The sequence below is a fragment of the Miscanthus floridulus genome, chromosome 10 (assembly GCF_019320115.1).
Source record: "Miscanthus floridulus cultivar M001 chromosome 10, ASM1932011v1, whole genome shotgun sequence".
NCBI lineage: Eukaryota > Viridiplantae > Streptophyta > Magnoliopsida > Poales > Poaceae > Miscanthus > Miscanthus floridulus.
This window is the reverse complement of record NC_089589.1, coordinates 74,103,928-74,121,799: the sequence shown is the minus strand read 5'-3', so window position 1 is coordinate 74,121,799 and position 17,872 is coordinate 74,103,928. Positions and strand designations below refer to the sequence as shown.

At 43.5% G+C, this 17,872-nt stretch overlaps 2 protein-coding genes and 1 pseudogene across 3 annotated transcripts; 2 read left to right on the top strand and 1 right to left on the bottom strand.

Moving 5' to 3' along the window:
• The first annotated feature begins 1,919 nt into the window (after positions 1-1,919).
• On the top strand, positions 1,920-8,591 carry LOC136486756 (cysteine-rich receptor-like protein kinase 29). Its single transcript, XM_066483738.1, has 6 exons — positions 1,920-2,089; positions 2,182-2,401; positions 7,669-7,710; positions 7,807-8,038; positions 8,151-8,301; positions 8,412-8,591. Exons 1-6 carry the CDS (start codon positions 1,946-1,948, stop codon positions 8,589-8,591), a joined length of 969 nt encoding a protein of 322 aa, XP_066339835.1. The 5' UTR covers positions 1,920-1,945.
• LOC136486753 (uncharacterized) lies at positions 5,482-7,555 on the bottom strand (annotated as a pseudogene).
• A 5,721-nt stretch (positions 8,592-14,312) lies between the features above and the next one.
• LOC136486754 (cysteine-rich receptor-like protein kinase 25) lies at positions 14,313-16,556 on the top strand. 2 transcript variants are annotated; one of them, XM_066483737.1, is made up of 7 exons: positions 14,313-14,453; positions 14,530-14,692; positions 14,815-14,985; positions 15,083-15,344; positions 15,443-15,674; positions 15,780-15,930; positions 16,044-16,556. In XM_066483737.1, the coding sequence occupies exons 3-7, from the start codon at positions 14,839-14,841 to the stop codon at positions 16,221-16,223; spliced, it is 972 nt and encodes a 323-aa protein (XP_066339834.1). In that variant the 5' UTR covers positions 14,313-14,453; positions 14,530-14,692; positions 14,815-14,838; the 3' UTR covers positions 16,224-16,556. The 2 variants fall into 2 exon arrangements, with proteins under 2 accessions (XP_066339834.1, XP_066339833.1); XM_066483736.1 differs by having other exon boundaries at positions 14,387-14,692.
• Positions 16,557-17,872: the final 1,316 nt, after the last annotated feature.

Sequence of the window (17,872 nt, the reverse complement as noted above, 5' to 3'; positions counted from 1 at the left end):
TTTATTTATTCCTAATACTTAGTCCCAGTTCGTATTTCTTCTAAAAGTTACTGATGGTGTGCAAATGTGTGTATATGTATAGAGAGAAGGTTGGACCAGTGAATTGCTGTTGTACTTTTCTATAGCTCTTCTGTATTGTAATTTCGTGGTGTTTCTTGCTATGGCATCCATGTTCTCTTGTTTGTGTGTACATTTGTTTTGACTGGTTTTCGGTATGATATATACCATCCTATTAGTAGTTGTATTACTGCTTTCCTTCATATTGATCTGGGTTCCTACAGTTTTTTGATGGGCCGCTGATTGATGGCAGGAATTCTATTACACATGGTACTATAGTAGTTCATTCCAAATTGTAAGTGCTTTTCTAGGTATCTAGCTTTTTCCTATGCACGTAGATATATATTATGTCTAGATGCATAAGTAAAAGCTATGTATCCAGAAAAGACGGAACGAATTACAATTTCGAATGGAGGGAGTAGCATACAACTGTAGAAATGATTTTGATGTTAACCCATGGAATGCACTTGAAATCAAATTGAAGCATGCTCAAAAGGAAATATAATAGGATGACCAGGTGAATTCAATCAACATGGTCCAAACTTCATGCTGATTCACCTCTTTGGAGATATCTGAGCCATGGAGATGTTATAGTGATAGCATCTCTGGCAGAGGCTAGGCCAAATAGATTTTAGCGGGACAGCCTGCAAACATTATTTCTGCTCTGTGGTATTACCAGTACTAGCTAGTTATGGTTGTGTATAAATTCTCTAGTATTGCATTTGTGATGTACCAGCAATTGATCGGAGGCAAATTTGGATCGGAAGGTTGAGAAATGAGAAGAAATGCGACATGCCAATGTACATAACTGTTTACCGAAACAATAGGTAATGAGTCCACCTTAGTTCAGAAAATGAAAAAGGCGCAAATTCCCCTGGACTGTAGTTACCGAAAAGGATGATACAATATTCAAGTGAAATAACCAAAGCAATCTCCCTTTCTGAACTCGGCGCAGACACGGTGACAGTGACAGCTAGAGCTAGAGCATGGAGATGTTTGGTGTGGCCCTTGCATAACACAACACGAGCGTTGACTGACTTTGGTCGTCCTGAAAATTCCTACAGTGACAACTTCGTAGCAACACCGTGCTCACCTGCAAAGAAAAAGCACCCAGCTTTCTATTCCGAGTCTTCATCTAGAGTCAAATCAACTCATTTTCCTCGTGTCGTTGTCGATCCAGATCCCATCCGGTTGAGTATATATATATATATATATATATATATATATATATATATATATATATATATATATATAATCTTCAAAGCCCAGCAGCTCAAGCTTCATCCCGCGTCCCGCCAGCAGTCTCATATTCTCAGCTCCTGTGGTTCTTCGTTTCCTCAGTCTCTCTCCTGCTTGGATCCCTCATGTGCTTCTAACAAGCTGCTTTGTGCGATCAGGCCTGGTTTAGTTCCCTAAAGTCCTATCACAACGGTTGTTTAGACTCATGCATGGAGTATTAAATATAGACTCAAAAATTAACTAATTGCACAGATTGCGACTACTTTGCGAGACGAATTTTTTAAGTCCTAATTAGTTCTCGATTCGACAACGTGGTGCTACAGTAAATATATGCTAATAACGGATTAATTAGGCTTAATAAATTCATCTCGCGGATTCCTGAGGACGTCTGTAATTTGTTTATTATTACTATCCGAACACTCCCATTTGAAACCCTCACGTGACATTCAATGTGACACCCCTAAACTTTAGCCCCTGGATTTAAACACCACCTGATTTCAGAACTTTCAAGTTCGTGCAAATTCTGTCTTGCATCGTTGCATTGCAATTATTTGTTGAACAACTTCCTCATTTTGTAGAAGTTGTAATAATTCCTGAAGAGCTCTCATGTATAGTATAGGTACAGCTACACCTACTTGAATTGTCAGAAATGGCCACTGACACCAGCGGAGGTGGTAAGCCCAGTCTTCTGAGTATTTTACCGGATCTAACAGCGGAGTTTCTGAAAGAAATTACAGATGGATTCTCCGCTGAGCGAAAGCTGGGGGAAGGCGCATTTGGAACTGTTTACAAGGTATGGTTAGGGCTCAAACGCTCCCCACGTTTTTTAAGATAATGTTCAATAAAAGCATGCCGATTACAGTATCTGAGAAGTCAAATTGACAGGGGTTTCTGCAAGATGGGCAAGCCATTGCTGTGAAGAAGCTCTCAGATAATTCCCCAGTGACACCTGACAAACAGTTTCGGAATGAGGTTGGGAATCTTAGGGCCATCCAGCATGAGAATATAGTGAGGTTATATGGCTACTGCTATGAAGTGCAGAGGAAAGTGATCGAGCACAATGGAACACACATTCGTGTGGAGGTGTCTGAGCGCTTCCTCTGCTACGAATTGAAGATGTTTGGGAAATTTTATGGAGTCACACTCTATATCCTGAGTCTGAGTACATATACACATACACATATGGGCCTCTTGGGCCTAATCCAATAACTTACAACTCATACACAGCCCAACACTGCCCCTCAAGATAGGTGATAGATATCAATCATCCCCATCTTGTTACATGCTAACATACATTCATTAACTCCTAAACCTTTCGTTAAACAATCAGCTACTTGCTCACTTGAAGCTACATGACTCAGTTTAAGTGTTCCATCATCTAGCCACTCCTTGATGAAGAAGCGATCAATCTCCACATGCTTAGTTCTATCATGCTGAACTAGGTTGTTAGCAATGTTGATCGCTGTCTTGTTATCACACCAGAGCTTCAGATAAACTTTCCCTAGTTTTAAATCAGATAATAAATTCTTTAACCATAACATCTTACTTAAACACACGGACATGGCTCTATATTCTGCCTCCGCAGTTGACCAAGACACTACTGGTTGTTTTTTGCTCCTCCATGATACTAAATTTCCTCCAACAAGCGCGCAATAGCCAGATGTCGACCTTCTATCATCTAGACAGCTTGCCCAATCCGCATCACAGTAGCCTTCAATATTTAGGTGATCATTTCTCTTGAGCCATAGTCCTTTTCCAGAATTACTCTTCAAATATCGCAAGATTCTTTACACTGCATCCATATGCCCACTCCTAGGATCATGCATGTATCGACTCACCACACTTACGGCATATGTTATATGAGGCCTTGTATGACAAATAAATCAAACGTCCTACAAGTCTTTGATATTTCTCTTTATCCACCGGATCTCCAGACTGAGCACATAATTTGTGGTTCTGCTCGATGGGTGTAGAAGCTGTGCGACATCCAAGCATACCTGTCTCATTTAGCAAATCCAGTACATACTTTCGTTGTGAAAGAACAATCCCTCTAGGGGATCTTGCTATTTCGATTCCCAAAAAATATCGAAGTTGTCCAAGATCCTTGACTTCAAACTCTTTGCTTAGATTCTTTTTCAGCCGAGCTATTTCTAAAGTGTCATCTCCAGTAATAATTATATCATCCACATACACCGCAAGAATAGTTACCCAATTATTAGAGTGATGATAAAATATAGTGTGATCCCCATTGCATTGCCTGTATCCCATATTACACATCACCCGCCTAAAGCGATCAAACCATGCCCTTGGCGACTGCTTTAGACCATACAAAGATTTCTTTAGTCTCAATGCATTTCCCTTAGTTTGAGCGGTATCAAACCCAGGTGGAATTTCCATATAAACTTCTTCCTGAAGATCTCCATGCAAGAATGCATTCTTAACATCCAACTGATATAATGGCCATTCAAAGTTAGCAGCACAGGAGATCAATGTTCTAACAGTGCTCATCTTTGCAACGGGGGTAAATGTCTCATCATAATCAATGCCATATGTTTGACTATACCCTTTTGCTACCAATCTTGCTTTGTATCTCTCTATCTTACCATTAGGATTTTGCTTTACTGTATATACCCATTCGCAACTAACCACCTTCTTGCCCACCGGAAAAGGTACAAGATCCCAAGTATTGTTCTTCTCAAGTGCTGCTAGCTCCTCTAGCATGGCCTCCTTCCACTTCGGATCTCGCTTTGCCTCTTTCCAGTCTCTTGGAATTGCCACTGATTGCAATGATGCTACAAAAGCTTTGTAGGTAGAAGACAGAGATTTATATGAGGCATAATTAGCTATATCATTCTTGTCCTCAATGCCATCTTCAAAGCCATATCTCTCTGGAGGTTTTCCTGTTGTACTTCTCATTCCTTTTCTTGTAGCAATAGGGAGATCAATAGAAGAGCTGATATCTTCACCCGAAGGTGCTGATGGATTATCAACCTCATTATCATCAATTGGAAGTTGTTCTTGCTGCACCAATTGTGGTTGCTCCACCTGGGTACCATCTTCATCACTAATGGGTGAAGGTTGTACAGAAAGATTTCTCCTCCTCCTCATGTACACCTGCAGATTTCTTTCAGTGTGTGATGTTCTCTCCCTCTCCACATTTGTTGGTTCACTTACAACCACTGGATATGGGATTAGACCAGTAATCACTTTATTCCTCCTCGATTCCTCAGCATCCACAGTCACTAATGGTCCATTCTCCTCATCACCAACCTCACATGTATCAGAAGAATCAAGATCAAGAAAAAGACCACTCAAATCTGTTTTCTCCCCATAGAAAGGAATAGATTCCCTAAAAGTGACATCCATACTCACAAATGTATGACGTTCTGATGGGCTCCAGCATTTGTATCCCTTTTGCCCAGATGAATAGCCAATAAAAATGCACTTAATAGCTTGAGGATCTAATTTCCCAACAGACGGTCTATGATCCCTAACAAAGCATGTGCATCCAAACACCTTCGGTGGAACAATAAACTCATTTTTTCCTAAAATCATTTCACATGGAGTTTTCATACCAGGCACTCTCGATGGCATGCGATTAATAAGATAAGTAGCAGTCATAACTGCCTCACTCCAAAAGAACTTAGGCACGTTCATAGTATACATGAGTGAACGAGACACCTCCAAGAGATGTCTATTCTTCCTTTCTGCCACTCCATTTTGTGTGGGTGTATCGGGACAAGAGGTTTGATGTAATATTCCCTCAGTAGATAGATAACTTCTAAATTCATTGTTCACATACTCCGACCCATTATCAGTTCTAATAATATGAACATGAGCATTGAATTGGTTTCTTATGCATGCACAGAAGTCCTTAAAGCAGTTAAGCACCTCACTTTTATGTTTCATGAGATATAACCATGTCATACGAGAGTAACAATCAATGAAGGTCACAAAATATTTCATTCCACTCAGAGAAACAACCGGAGATGTCCACACATCGGAGTGAATTAATATAAAGGATGACACACTTCGCAATCCCCTACTCACATATGAAGTTCTTGTGTGTTTCCCAAACTCACATGCATCACATAGTAATTTATGTTTGTCTACCTTACACATTTGTTCAGGAAATATCCTACTCATAATATCAAAAGATATATGTCCCAGTCGATAATGCAAAAGCATTACCTTAGCCTCATCTTCATTTGCAATGGCTGATAAAGCATGACATATCGCTTTATCCATCTTCCTTCTGTCAAGATACCATAGCCCATTATGACGAACTCCAATCCCAAGACGCTTTCCAGTCTTCCTTTCCTGAATTAAACAATTTTCACGATCAAGGAAGACAATCCATCTGATCAACCAACGAGCTTATTGAAATCAAATTAACTGGAAATGATGGAACATATAATACTGATGACAATGTTATAGATGGAGTGCATTGCACTGTACCAACACCTCTAATTGGTCGAGATGTTCCATCAGCAGTCTGGATTGTGTCTTTATGAGAGTATGAATATGGCGTATATGATGTAAATTCACTTGACATGCCTATGACATGTCTGGATGCACCGGAATCTAATATCCAACTTGAATTAGATTTTTTATGGACAATAAAGCTTGTTTTTTCATACCTGCATCAGAATGGATAAAATTGGCAACATTATCTGTTGAAGTTGACACTATCCCCTGATCATCTGATTTTGAGTTGTTCTTATTTTCCTTCAGCTTTCTCAACTCTTCTAACTCTGTAGCTGAAATTGTGACTAAGTCTGAAGCACCTTCCTCAGACATAGCAAAATTGGCTCTAAGGCTTCTTCTTCCACCACAACCTCCACCTCCCCTAGGTGCACCCCTATCATTGCCTCTTCCTCTTCCACGATAAGTCTTTTGTGGTTGACTGCAGTCCTGACTCAGATGACCCTTATCACCACAATTATAGCATATTCTAGTCTCTTGAGATCTTGTTACAACATATGCTGGACGGGATGGGGCTGGAACATTTCCTTTCATTACCTTTAGCCTAGTTTCCTCTTGTGCCATAGCAGCAATAGCTTCTTCTAGACTAGGAAGGCTAGATTGATGAAACAGAGAGGCACGCCTTCCCTCAAATTCTGAATTGAGGCCTCTCAAGAATTGGAGAACTCGTTTTTTCTCGACCCATTTCTTCACCCACGCCACACAATCAGGGTGTGGCAACTCAATTGGATCATAGTGGTCCAAATGAGCCCATAACCGCTTTAGCTCTGCAACATACTCCATCAGAGATAGCTCCCCCTATTTCAGATGATAGATCATCTGTATCAACAAACAACATCACATTCCCTGCACCAGAATGTCTTCGATAGTGATTCCCAAATACCATATGCAGTAGTAATTGTATCTACTGATCCAGCAATAGATGGCACCATCGAGCTCAACAACCAGGCAACTATCAAAGAGTTAGTAGCATCCCAGGCTTTCCATTCATCACTTGATTTATCCTTGGGTTCAGTTGCCTTTCCATTGACGAAACTCTCAAGTTTCTTTGCCTTTAACAACAATAATGCCCTCCTGGACCAAGCTAAATAATTCCTTACGCCTTCCAGTTTGATATCATTCGGCGTGAGTTCCAATTTCTGAACTGCATCTGTATATAATGGCACACTCACTTTGCTCGAAGATGGAGCCTCATTCTTCTTCTCAGTAAGCAAATCGACTAGCTTGCCCAATATCCGCTCAATCCCCTGATTATCTCCCATTTGTGCAGAAATCTACAGCCTGCCGTAGATACTTCCACAAATATTGCTGTGTACCAACTAGTAGTCCAAACAACCCAAATAACCAGCACCCCTGTAGCTCCCTCACTTTTTCCTTGCCGTCTGCAGTTCCAGTCAGAGGTCCTGCCAGCCTCTGTGCCGCCACTGCGCTGCAGGTCAGCAACCACACGATGCCGACCTGCTTCTACCTGCCACCACAGGCTCCTCTGATGCAGCTTCAGGAGCTCTATTCTCCCCTCTAGACACGCCACCACAGGCTCCTAAGTTGCTTCCTCTGCACACCCAGCCACAAATCTTCTCCGACGAACTGGGTGCCTCCGTCGTCCTTTCCGCTGCAGCTAGATGCCTCCAGCAAGCGAACCTCTCCTCTTGCAGCTCTCGAGATGGCCTCCAGAAAGCGAACCGCTCCTCCTCCACGCAGCTCTCACGGCCTCACCACCGGCAACCGCCAGAGGTCGCCACCGCCATCGCCACAGTCGGCTCCATGAAGATGTTTGTGGAATTTTCTGGAGTCACACTCCGTATCCTGAGTCTGAGTACATATACACATACACATATGGGCCTCTTGGGCCTAATCCAATAACTCGCAACTCATACACAGCCCAACACGAATATGCTGCGAACGGAAACCTTGACAAGTGCATTTTTGGTATGAGAATGAAGTATTGAACACAATTGTTCTGTCATCAGTTATGAAGAAATGCATTCTTTTGGATATTACATGACCCATGCTTTCATGCTTCAGATGAATCTTCTAGGCCTAATTGGGCAACATGCTTCAAAATAATTAAGGGCATCTGCCAGGGTTTACTATACCTACATAATGGAAGGGACATGCCTATTGTTCATCTGAACCTTCAGCCTGCCAACATATTATTGGATGATAACATGGTGCCAAAAATTGCGGATTTTGGCCTCTCAAGAATCATTGATGAAGAGCAAACTCGAATAAACACAATAAATGTTGTGGGAACAAAGTAAGTCCAGTAACAATTCCGGCATACCATTGTGTCATTTCCTTGTTGCAAATTAAATTGCGTTTGTGTCTCCCATGATCTTTGTAACAACATTGATGTTCATGTTGTCCAGAGGGTATATGGCTCTAGAATATCTTTACAGAGGAGAAATCTCAACCCAATCTGACATATACAGCTTAGGCGTACTAATTATTGAGATCACAACTGGACAGAAGAACTCTTCGGATAACAAAGACATGTCTGCAAGGAGCTTTATAGATCAGGCAAGGCTACATATATTACAAGTGCATTTGAAGACTTAAATATATATCTTTATGCTTATTCTAATTTAGTTTGTGTACTATCGCTCATCCTCACAATTTTAATCCTGTAGGTTCGCCAAGCATGGACAGATGAGCACATAGCATCCAATTACTCATCACTAGATGCAGATAGCCTCCAGCAAGTAAAAACATGCATTGAAACTGGGCTAAAATGTGTGGATATCGATCAGAAGAAGAGACCAACTATAGTCAAAATTGTTGACAAGCTCAGTAGATGGCATGCTCACTGAATGGTAAACTAATGCATGGTGTGCAAGGGAAAACTGTGGTGTCCAGAGCTAGTTCACCCATGGTGATATGCTCTAGATGCAATCGTGGACACAACCACTGTATCACTTTCATTTATATGTACTTACGAAGAATTTGTTGCTTGAGTAATGTTATTTTTTGTTTTGGTTGGCAACTGGTACTCCCTCCAGTCAGTTTTATGTGTCGCTTTAGCTATGAACGATAAATCCATCTCTTAATGAAACACGTTCTCGAAAAAAAACCCGATAAATCCATTATAATGCGACTTACCTGTGGTGATCAATGTATGTGCTATGATTTTACTCTAAATTATGAATTATGTTGCATCATTTTGTAGGACCATATATGGATAAGATAACGCTAATGCTTAGATGCGAGCGTCCGATCGTTCAGACGCTTCTGTTGGTGGGCCACGACGCCGATCCAAACGGCCCAACAGGTGTGCTCCACTATGCTAGCCTTTCTTACTGAGAAATCCTTCCGCCGTTGTTTACAAACAGAACCAACTCTCCAGTCGCCAGGGTCTCCGCACCGCCGCGCGTGCTCCACCGTGACCGCGCCGCCAGGGTGTCCACCGTCCTCGGCCACCCTCCGGCCACCATCCTCCACTGCACCCGAGTGCCGCTGTTCGCCTTCGTCCCTCTCCACCGTGCTCACCGACTGTCGCGCAGCTTCCGTTCTCCGTCGTGCCTGCCCAGCTGCTTCCGTGTTGCCGACAAGCTTCGCACCTCCGTGCCAATGATGAGCTCTGCACCGGCGACCTCCGCGCCACTCCGCGGCATCAAGCTCCGCGCTGGCGTCGAGCTCTGCATGCCGACAAGCCTCCATTCGTCCAAGCAACAAGTACATGTTGCACTGAAAGCGCATGTTGCAAGCATATGTTTTAAGTGTTTCAGATGTTTCATGCATATGTTTCAAGTATTTCATCTGGATGTTGCAAAAGTAGATCTGAATGTTGCAGATGTTGAAATGGCTATATACGCATGTTGCAAGAGTATGTTTCGAGTATTTCATGTGTTTGAGACGTATGTTGTAAGTGTTTTATCTGGATGTTATAATATGTTGCTATGGCTATACACGCATGTTTCAAGTATATGTTTCAAGTGTTTCAGGTGTTTGAGACGTATGTTGCAAGTGTATGTTACAAATATTTCAGCTATTTCGGACGTATGTTGCAAGTGTTTCATCTGGATGTTGCACATGTTACAATGGCACCAGTGGCTGGTGGATGAGGGCACGATGGGACTTGGTGTGGACCTCGACAGAGGAGCAGCCGTCTAGGGACGCGAAGAAGGCAGCGTGGTGGGGAATGGGGCGCGGTGCTACACAGCGTGGTGAGGGCCTACGGAGGGGCGCGACAGGGACATGCGGAGGAGGCTCGGCAGGGGCTTGCGGAGGGGGCACGCCTGAGATGGCAATGAGGTGGCCGATGGGGTCGCAAAGGGGATAGGCCTAGGAACTGTTTACACCAAAATTTGGTAAGCTTATCCTGGAAAGGAAGAGATCGGCCGATGATGTCAAGAGCAAGAAAGTTTCATAATTAAGAGATATTTATGAGCTGGCCAAGAAATATTATTTAATAAATTTGATAGAGACATGACGAAACAAGGACACGTATCAAACAAGGAAGCTTCATTAGCAAGGACTCCACATAAGGAAAATTAGAGTCCATGTATCTATATTTGTTTTTGTTATCTAGTCGTGTTCGTTTAGGACTCTTATTAGCCCAGGATATAAATATAAACCCTCGGCTATTGTAACGAATCAATCAATCAATCAAATACAAGTCAATTACTTTTTTCAGCTCCGGCCACCCCCTTAGGAGTAGGAGTAGAGTAGATCTCGGCGAGTTCTTCGGCAAGTACGGCTGCATCGATCTGGTCGACCTCCACTGCTTGTTGTAAGTACCGTCATGGTTTATACCTCTGTTCATATGGCTGCATCGATCCGGTCGACCCCCACTGCGGCTCTTGTATAAGCAAGTTATCGACTCTTGCCTAATTCAAGTATGGCATGTGTGATTCTGCCTCACACCCCACTGCTTGAATTGGATCAAGGTCAAGTTATCGGCTCTATCTTAGAGTGGCAGTCTTTGGTAGATTCATTAAGTTACCGATATTGCTTATTGCTTTCATTGCTTATCTAATTACAACAATATCACTCTACCCGATTGAGATTGATCTGGATCGGCCTTATATCTTGTTTAACTCATCGTTTGCTAATCTAAAACTGATCTAATCTACATCTTAAGCAATGAGTTATGTTTTTATCGGCTGTTTTGCGTTAATCTTAATCGTGCATAGCGTGCGGTTAAGGCATGTTCGATCTTGAGTAGATCTATCGGTTAGCGAGAACCGTTTCATGGCCCATCATCATGGCCTGTGGGATTCTGCCTCTCACCCCACTGTTGGCACCGTGGAGTGGGGATCGTTGGTTGATAGACCCGTTCCTGATAAGACATGACCTTAACTGTGCGCTATGCCTGAATCGGCTATTTAGCCGATATCGAATGCTTTCACGAACAGTTCACATCACGAGATCGTTGAAGTAGAGATAAGTTGAAAGATGTATTGGCCCCATGATCTTGTTATTGTATTACGGCATGCATGATTCTGCCTCATGCCCCACTGATATTAATAATGAGTTAGGGTCGTCGAGTCTATTGTTGTTTCTACGACCTGCATGATTCTGCCTCATGCCCCACTGGTCATGGTGATAGATGAGATCTAACATGTTCATTAGATTTATCTTTATTAAATGATTAAGTGATGTTGAATTGTTTCTTTATATAAAAAGGAGTTCGGTTACTCGTAATCATTGGATCGGTATGGACCGATCATCATTGATATCTTATTGCCATTGATTAATATTCGTTTAAATGATGTTTATCCTGAATGATAACCGATTCTAATCACACGACCCCATGAGCTCTAACTGACTTATTCTCATGAATATACTAGAATCGGCTATTTAGCCGATTTCCTTTCATATCGGCTCTCACAGCCGTACATTCGGGACTGTCTGGCAACATCGGCAAGTTCCACCCTTAATTACTAATGAACTTTCTCTCCTTGTCAATTGCAGGGTCAAATTGACTGGCACGCCTCGGGAGGATTACGCAGGATCGACCACCCCTGCGTTGAAGCTAGGCGGATCTGCTCCATCGAGCGGACCCTTCTGGCTTGTTGCGTGTGTCCTCGGTACGGGACGAAATTCTGTGTCGACAGGAACTTTTCTCTATCCTTAAGTCACCAGTTGGCTTAAAGGATTGAGTTAGACTCTTGCTTCATTGTGATTGAAGTTGAGAGCTCTGTTTTTGGGGTTTGGAGTGTTTCGGTGTTGTGCTTGGTTTTCTGCTGTGGTGAATGTACCACTGTGTTCTTCGGTCATATCACAAAGAACATCCAGCCGCCAGTTGGCTCGAGGGCACCACTCTTGTGTGTTTTAGAGGGTTGTTTAGGACAACAGCCATTTCAGAAGAAAATTTGATTGGCTCCCATTCATCCCCTCTGGTCATCTTTCTCGGTCCTTCACTCTTGGTATCTACAACGACCAAAGGTAGCTCTTTTCCTACTGTAATTTCCATTCTCTCTATGTATCTACGGGAACCAAAGGCAGCTCTTTCCCAACCGTACGTATTTTCTAGATACGTGGACCCTAATTTCCATTCTCTCTTTGTATTTGCGGGGACCAAAGGTGGCTCTTTCCCCACAATAATTTTTATTATGTCTTCCTATCTACGGGTTCCAAAGGTTCTATGTGGTCATGCCGACTCTAAAACAACCAATTGAACCAGCCCTGACTGTAGGAGGAATAAAATCAATAGGCTTATTATATAGGATACATAGGAGTAGAAAACCCCGCATTGGTAGGCAATGTGAAATTATTCCTACTTAGTCTAACATCCCCTTATAGTCACAATGGGAGCGCCACAGACGGTGAAACTGGAAAAATAAGCCGACAAGCTAATGCACAATCAGCTGATCAAACCAAGTACACGTGAGGTGGGACAACGATAGAAGAAGCCAGCGGAGGTGTCCCTATCTATACTAGTGATGATGACCCAGCGATGAAGACACGCGAATAGGCAACTAGGAAACGACACGTGGAGTCCCCTTAGCAAGTGTGACTGACCTAACCGTACCGTCAAAGTAGAGGTTGGTGTAGTCAATGTAGATGTTGGAGTAGCGCGCATGAGGTCGATAGACGGTAGGTGTTCAACCCCAATCAGTGATTGGACAAACCAAAAGATATAAGCAGCAATAATCAAAATCGGTGGCGGTAGAGGGCGCCCCGGCCAGATGTCCTACAATGATGAAAGCGAAGCCCAGCGTTGGGCTCCCTACTCATCTCAAATGGCGGAGAAGGCACGGGTATGCAAGGAGCTCCTAGCACAGAGCATAGGTGGGTCAAGACTAGATCCATCCGCCGTAGGACGCCTATCCTAGCAGACACGATGAAGGTCGGTGTGGGTTGATGGTGGTTGAGGAGGGCATCGGTGCACATGGTCCGGATGCAACGTGGCCCAACACCACCACGAAAGCGCATGGGATAGTTCGTGGCGAGGCATGCTTGCCACCACGGCGACACAAGGACGATGTGCAACCCGACAACGTAGATCTGGACGGAGGAGGTCAGCGACACGAGGAAGTAGGCGATCTGCTACCACGACCCATGCTAGAATGTCGAGAAGGGAAGCAAATCAATAGGATCTACCACCTAAACAAGGACGCCGTCTTCGGCAAAGATCGATCTCCCTAGGAGCACTCAGTGCAAAAGCGATATCTTGTGCCCTAGATCAAAACTTAAACTCGTTGAACTCATGATACAATGTAGGAGGAATACAATGATCATATATGGTACATAGGACTAATTTGGATAGATCCCTCTTGGGCAAGGTGCTTACCCTCTCCATTTAGTCCCCAAACAATGATCGATTTATTGTAAGCCATTTCTTATGTAGCATGTCCACAACAATTCGAAAAATAAAAAGGCCATGATTTGCGGAAAAAAGTACGCGGACCTGTATGAGAGCATCTTCAGGAGTAGGAGAAAACTCCGACCCTAAAAACTAGTTATTGGGGGAGATACAAAACGTGTTTTGAGGTTTTGAAGGTCTTCTCTCCAACAGAACAAGAAAATTCAATCCCCAATGAGAAAAATAGTGGATTAGAGGAGGAGAGGTCTCCCCTTTATTTGAGGGGTGGGAGGCTATGATTCAAGGGACTGAGAAAATTATTCCCATTAGGGTTGGGTTTGGGGAACTACTGGAGTTACATGATCTCGAAAATAACAATTTTTTTATTGGGGTTAGGAAAGGGAGACTGCTGAGGATGCTATGACAAGGCGCAAATTACCCTATACTGTAGATTGTAGTTAACGAAAAAAAATGCTGTACAATATTCATGAGAAATAAGCAAAGGCCCAGTTTAGATCCGAAATATTTAGCAAAATGAGCACCGTAGCGTTTTCGTTGTTATTTGATAATTAGTGTCCAATCATAGTCTAATTAGGCTTAAAAGATTCGTCTCATGGATTTCGTCTAAACTGTGTAATTAGTTTTATTTTTTATTTATATTTAATATTTCATGCATGCGTCCAAAAATTTGATGTGATAGAGAATCTTGAAAAATTTGGCATTTTGGTTGGTACCTAGACAGGCCCAAAGCCATCTCCTTTCTTCTGAACACGGCGTAGACAGGCTGACAGTGACCCTTGCACAACACAACGCGCCCGTTGACTGACTTTGCTCGCATCTCCTGTGTTCGGTTCGGACATCTCCTGAAAATTTCTGATCTGAATCCCCTGCTTGGAGCTTCGCAGCAACACCGTGCTCACCTGAGGTGAAAAAGCACCCATCTTTCTTTTCCGCGTCTTCGTCTAGAGTCAAGTCAGCTCACTTTCCTCGCCTCGATCCAGATCCCGTCGGGTTGGTTTATATATAGTCTTCAAAGCCCAGCAGCTCAAGCTTCATCCCGCGTCCCGCCAGCACCAGCAATCTCAAGATTCTCAGCTCGACAGCCCCTGTGGTTCTTCACTTCTTCAGTCTCTCCCCAGCTTGGATCCCTCCAGTGTTCTCCAGGTCGGTGCTTATTTTCTATTGATTTCAGAACTTTCAAGTTCGCGCAAAACCTGACTTGTATTGTGATAATTTGTTGAGCAATCTCCTCATGGTAATAATTCCTGAAGAGCTCTCCTGTACAGGTACAGCTACTTGAATCGTCAGAAATGGCCACTGGCGCCAGCGGAGATGGCAAGCCTAGTCTTCTGAGTACTTTACCGAAGCAACTACCAGCGGATTTTCTGAAAGAAATTACGGATGGGTTCTCTGCTGGCCGAAAACTGGGTCAAGGTGCATTTGGAACTGTTTACAAGGTATGGCTAGGCTCAAACGCTCTCCTTTTTTTTAAAAAAAAAAAACAAAGTTCAATAAAAGCACAACGTTTTAGAGTATGAGAGGTCAAACTGACAGGGATTCCTGCAAGATGGGCAAGCCATTGCTGTGAAGAAGCTCTCAGATAATTCCCCAGTGGCAGCTGAAAAACAGTTCAAGAATGAGGTTGGGAACCTTATGGCCATCCAGCATGATAATATAGTGAGGTTGTATGGCTACTGCCATGAAGCGCAGAAGAAAGTGATAGAGCACAATGGAAGATACATTCTTGTGGATGTGGTTGAGAGCATGCTCTGCTACGAATACGCGCCCAATGGAAACCTCGACAAGTTGATTTTTGGTATGAGGATGCACTATCCAACAGACCTGTTTTGTCATTAATATAGGAAAGACATTCGCTCTTCTGTATGTTACCTGACCCATGTTCTCATTCTTCAGATATGTCTTCTAGGCCTCCTTGGGCCACATGCTTCAAAATAATCAAGGGCATCTGCCAGGGTTTATATTTTCTACATAAGGGAACGGATAGGCCTATTGTTCATCTGGACCTTCAGCCTGCCAACATATTGTTGGATGATAACATGGTGCCAAAAATTGCGGATTTCGGCCTGTCAAGACTCTTTGGTGAAGAACAAACCCGAATAAACACAATAAATGTTGTGGGAGCAAAGTCAGTCCAGTAACAATTCTGTCAGATCATTGTTTTGTTTCCTTATTGCTTTGCGTTTGTGTCTCCCATGATCTTTGTAACAACATTGATGTTCATGCTTTCCAGAGGGTATATGGCTCCAGAATATCTGTACAGAGGAGAAATCTCAACCCGGTCTGACATATACAGCTTAGGCGTACTAATCATGGAGATCACAACTGGACAGAAGAACTCTTCGCATGACAAAGACATGTCTGGAAGGGACTTTGTAGATCAGGCAAGGGCCACATATATATTACTAGTGCATTTGAAGACCGAAATATATTTTTAGATGCTTATTTTAGTTTTGTTTGTATAATATCACTTAGGCTCATAATTTTAATCCTGCAGGTTCGTCAAACATGGACAGATGAGCACATAGCATCCAAGTACTCATCACTAGATGCAGACAGCCTCCAGCAAGTAAAAACATGCATTGAAACTGGGCTAAAATGTGTGGATATCGATCAGAAGAAGAGACCTTCTATAGTTGAAATTGTTGACAAGCTCGATGGAAAGCATGCTCACTGAATGGTGGACTAGTGTATGCTATGCAAGGTAAAACTGTGGCACAGAGTGAGTTCACCCTGATGATACGTTCTAGATGCAATCATGGGCACAATAATTGTACCAATGACTAAATTATGTAATTATGAACAATATGTTGCTTGAGTAATGGCATTTGTTTTGGTTAGCAATTAGTAGTCCCCCCAGTCAGTTTTAAGTGTCGCTTTAGCTGTGAAATGTGAACAAAAGACATTATAATGTGACATACCTGTGAGCTCACTGTTCGTGTTATGATTTTACTCCGAATTATGTATAATCTTGTATCATTTGTATGGATATATGGATAACATAATTGTTGATCGTGGAACCCATTCAAGGATCATAGATAAAAGCATATCAAATGAACAATGTGGAGTCATTCTAATGAACATGTCTGATTGACCATGCTTGACAAATTACTATGGTTTTTCAACTTCCATGTGGCTTTTATATCCTGTATTTGCCGAGTTTCTCTTTTGGCTATCGCTAAGATCACATAGTCAGAGCGAATGCGATGCTAAGAACAATTCAAGGGAAGTGTGGAAACAAAGTACAACGAATGAGACAGAGAAGCACACACAATAGAAATTTTCTGAACTCATTGGATGGCTGAATTTAGCACCTGAAAGATTGGGTGAGTTTGGGGTCTCAGTGCAGATGGAAAATAGAAAAATCGCAAACCGTAACAATGCACTGGAGTGCTGGAATTACCAGACGGAAGCAACAGGCAGTAGCACCAGACAGAGTGACAGTAACCCGTTGAGCTCTAGGAAATCAGCAGAAGGCATTACATGCTATGTGTCAAGGACCTGGGCGCCTAGAGTTGGAGGCCCTTGGCTTCTCAGTTCATAACTCGAACCAGGTAATGGAGGTGCCAGGGTTTTTGCCTGTCTACCACAGCAGGGGGTGAGATTAAGAATCACAGAGAGAGAGAGAGGGAGATTTGGGAATAACTTCTTATCTTTCCTTCATTCAACGAGTACAGGGGGTACATATAGGAGCTCAGCTCCACTGCTACTTGCGCCAGCCATTAACTGCTAGCTGGCTAATTAATTCCTTAATCTCCTCAACTTCTACTTAATTGCCTTAAAGACTGTAGCCCCTCCAGCCGCCTAAGCCTCCTTGGGTTCTTCCAGGCCATGCGCACCCTTGGGGGCTGCCTTGGCTGCACCTCGTGTCCGAGGCCGGCGGCTGTACTGTCGGCCCCACATGACATCTCTCCCCCCTCGACGAGCAGCTCGTCCTCGAGCTGGAAGCTTGGGTAACGCTCGGTGAAGCTGTCAATGTCCTCCCAGGTAGCGGAGGTTGAGGGCTCGCCTTGCCAATGTATCAGGACTTGGCGGACGCCTCGGGCCAGCCTGGTGCGTGAGGCGCGTTCTGGAACCGGCTGTGTGGCGCCATGATGCATAGGAGGCAGAGCCGGGGGGGGGGGGGGTGGCCGGGGGAGTGCCCACGAACTTCTTCAGGAGCCTGATGTGTAAGACATCGTGCAGCCGGGCGTGGGGAGGGAGCTCGAGGCGGTAGGCGACGTCGTTGATGATGGCAGAGATGCGGTACGGCCCATAGTACCGGGGCTGCAGCTTCCCTTTGGTGATGCCGTGGAGGGAGGCCGGGGCACGATGGCGGAGACGAAG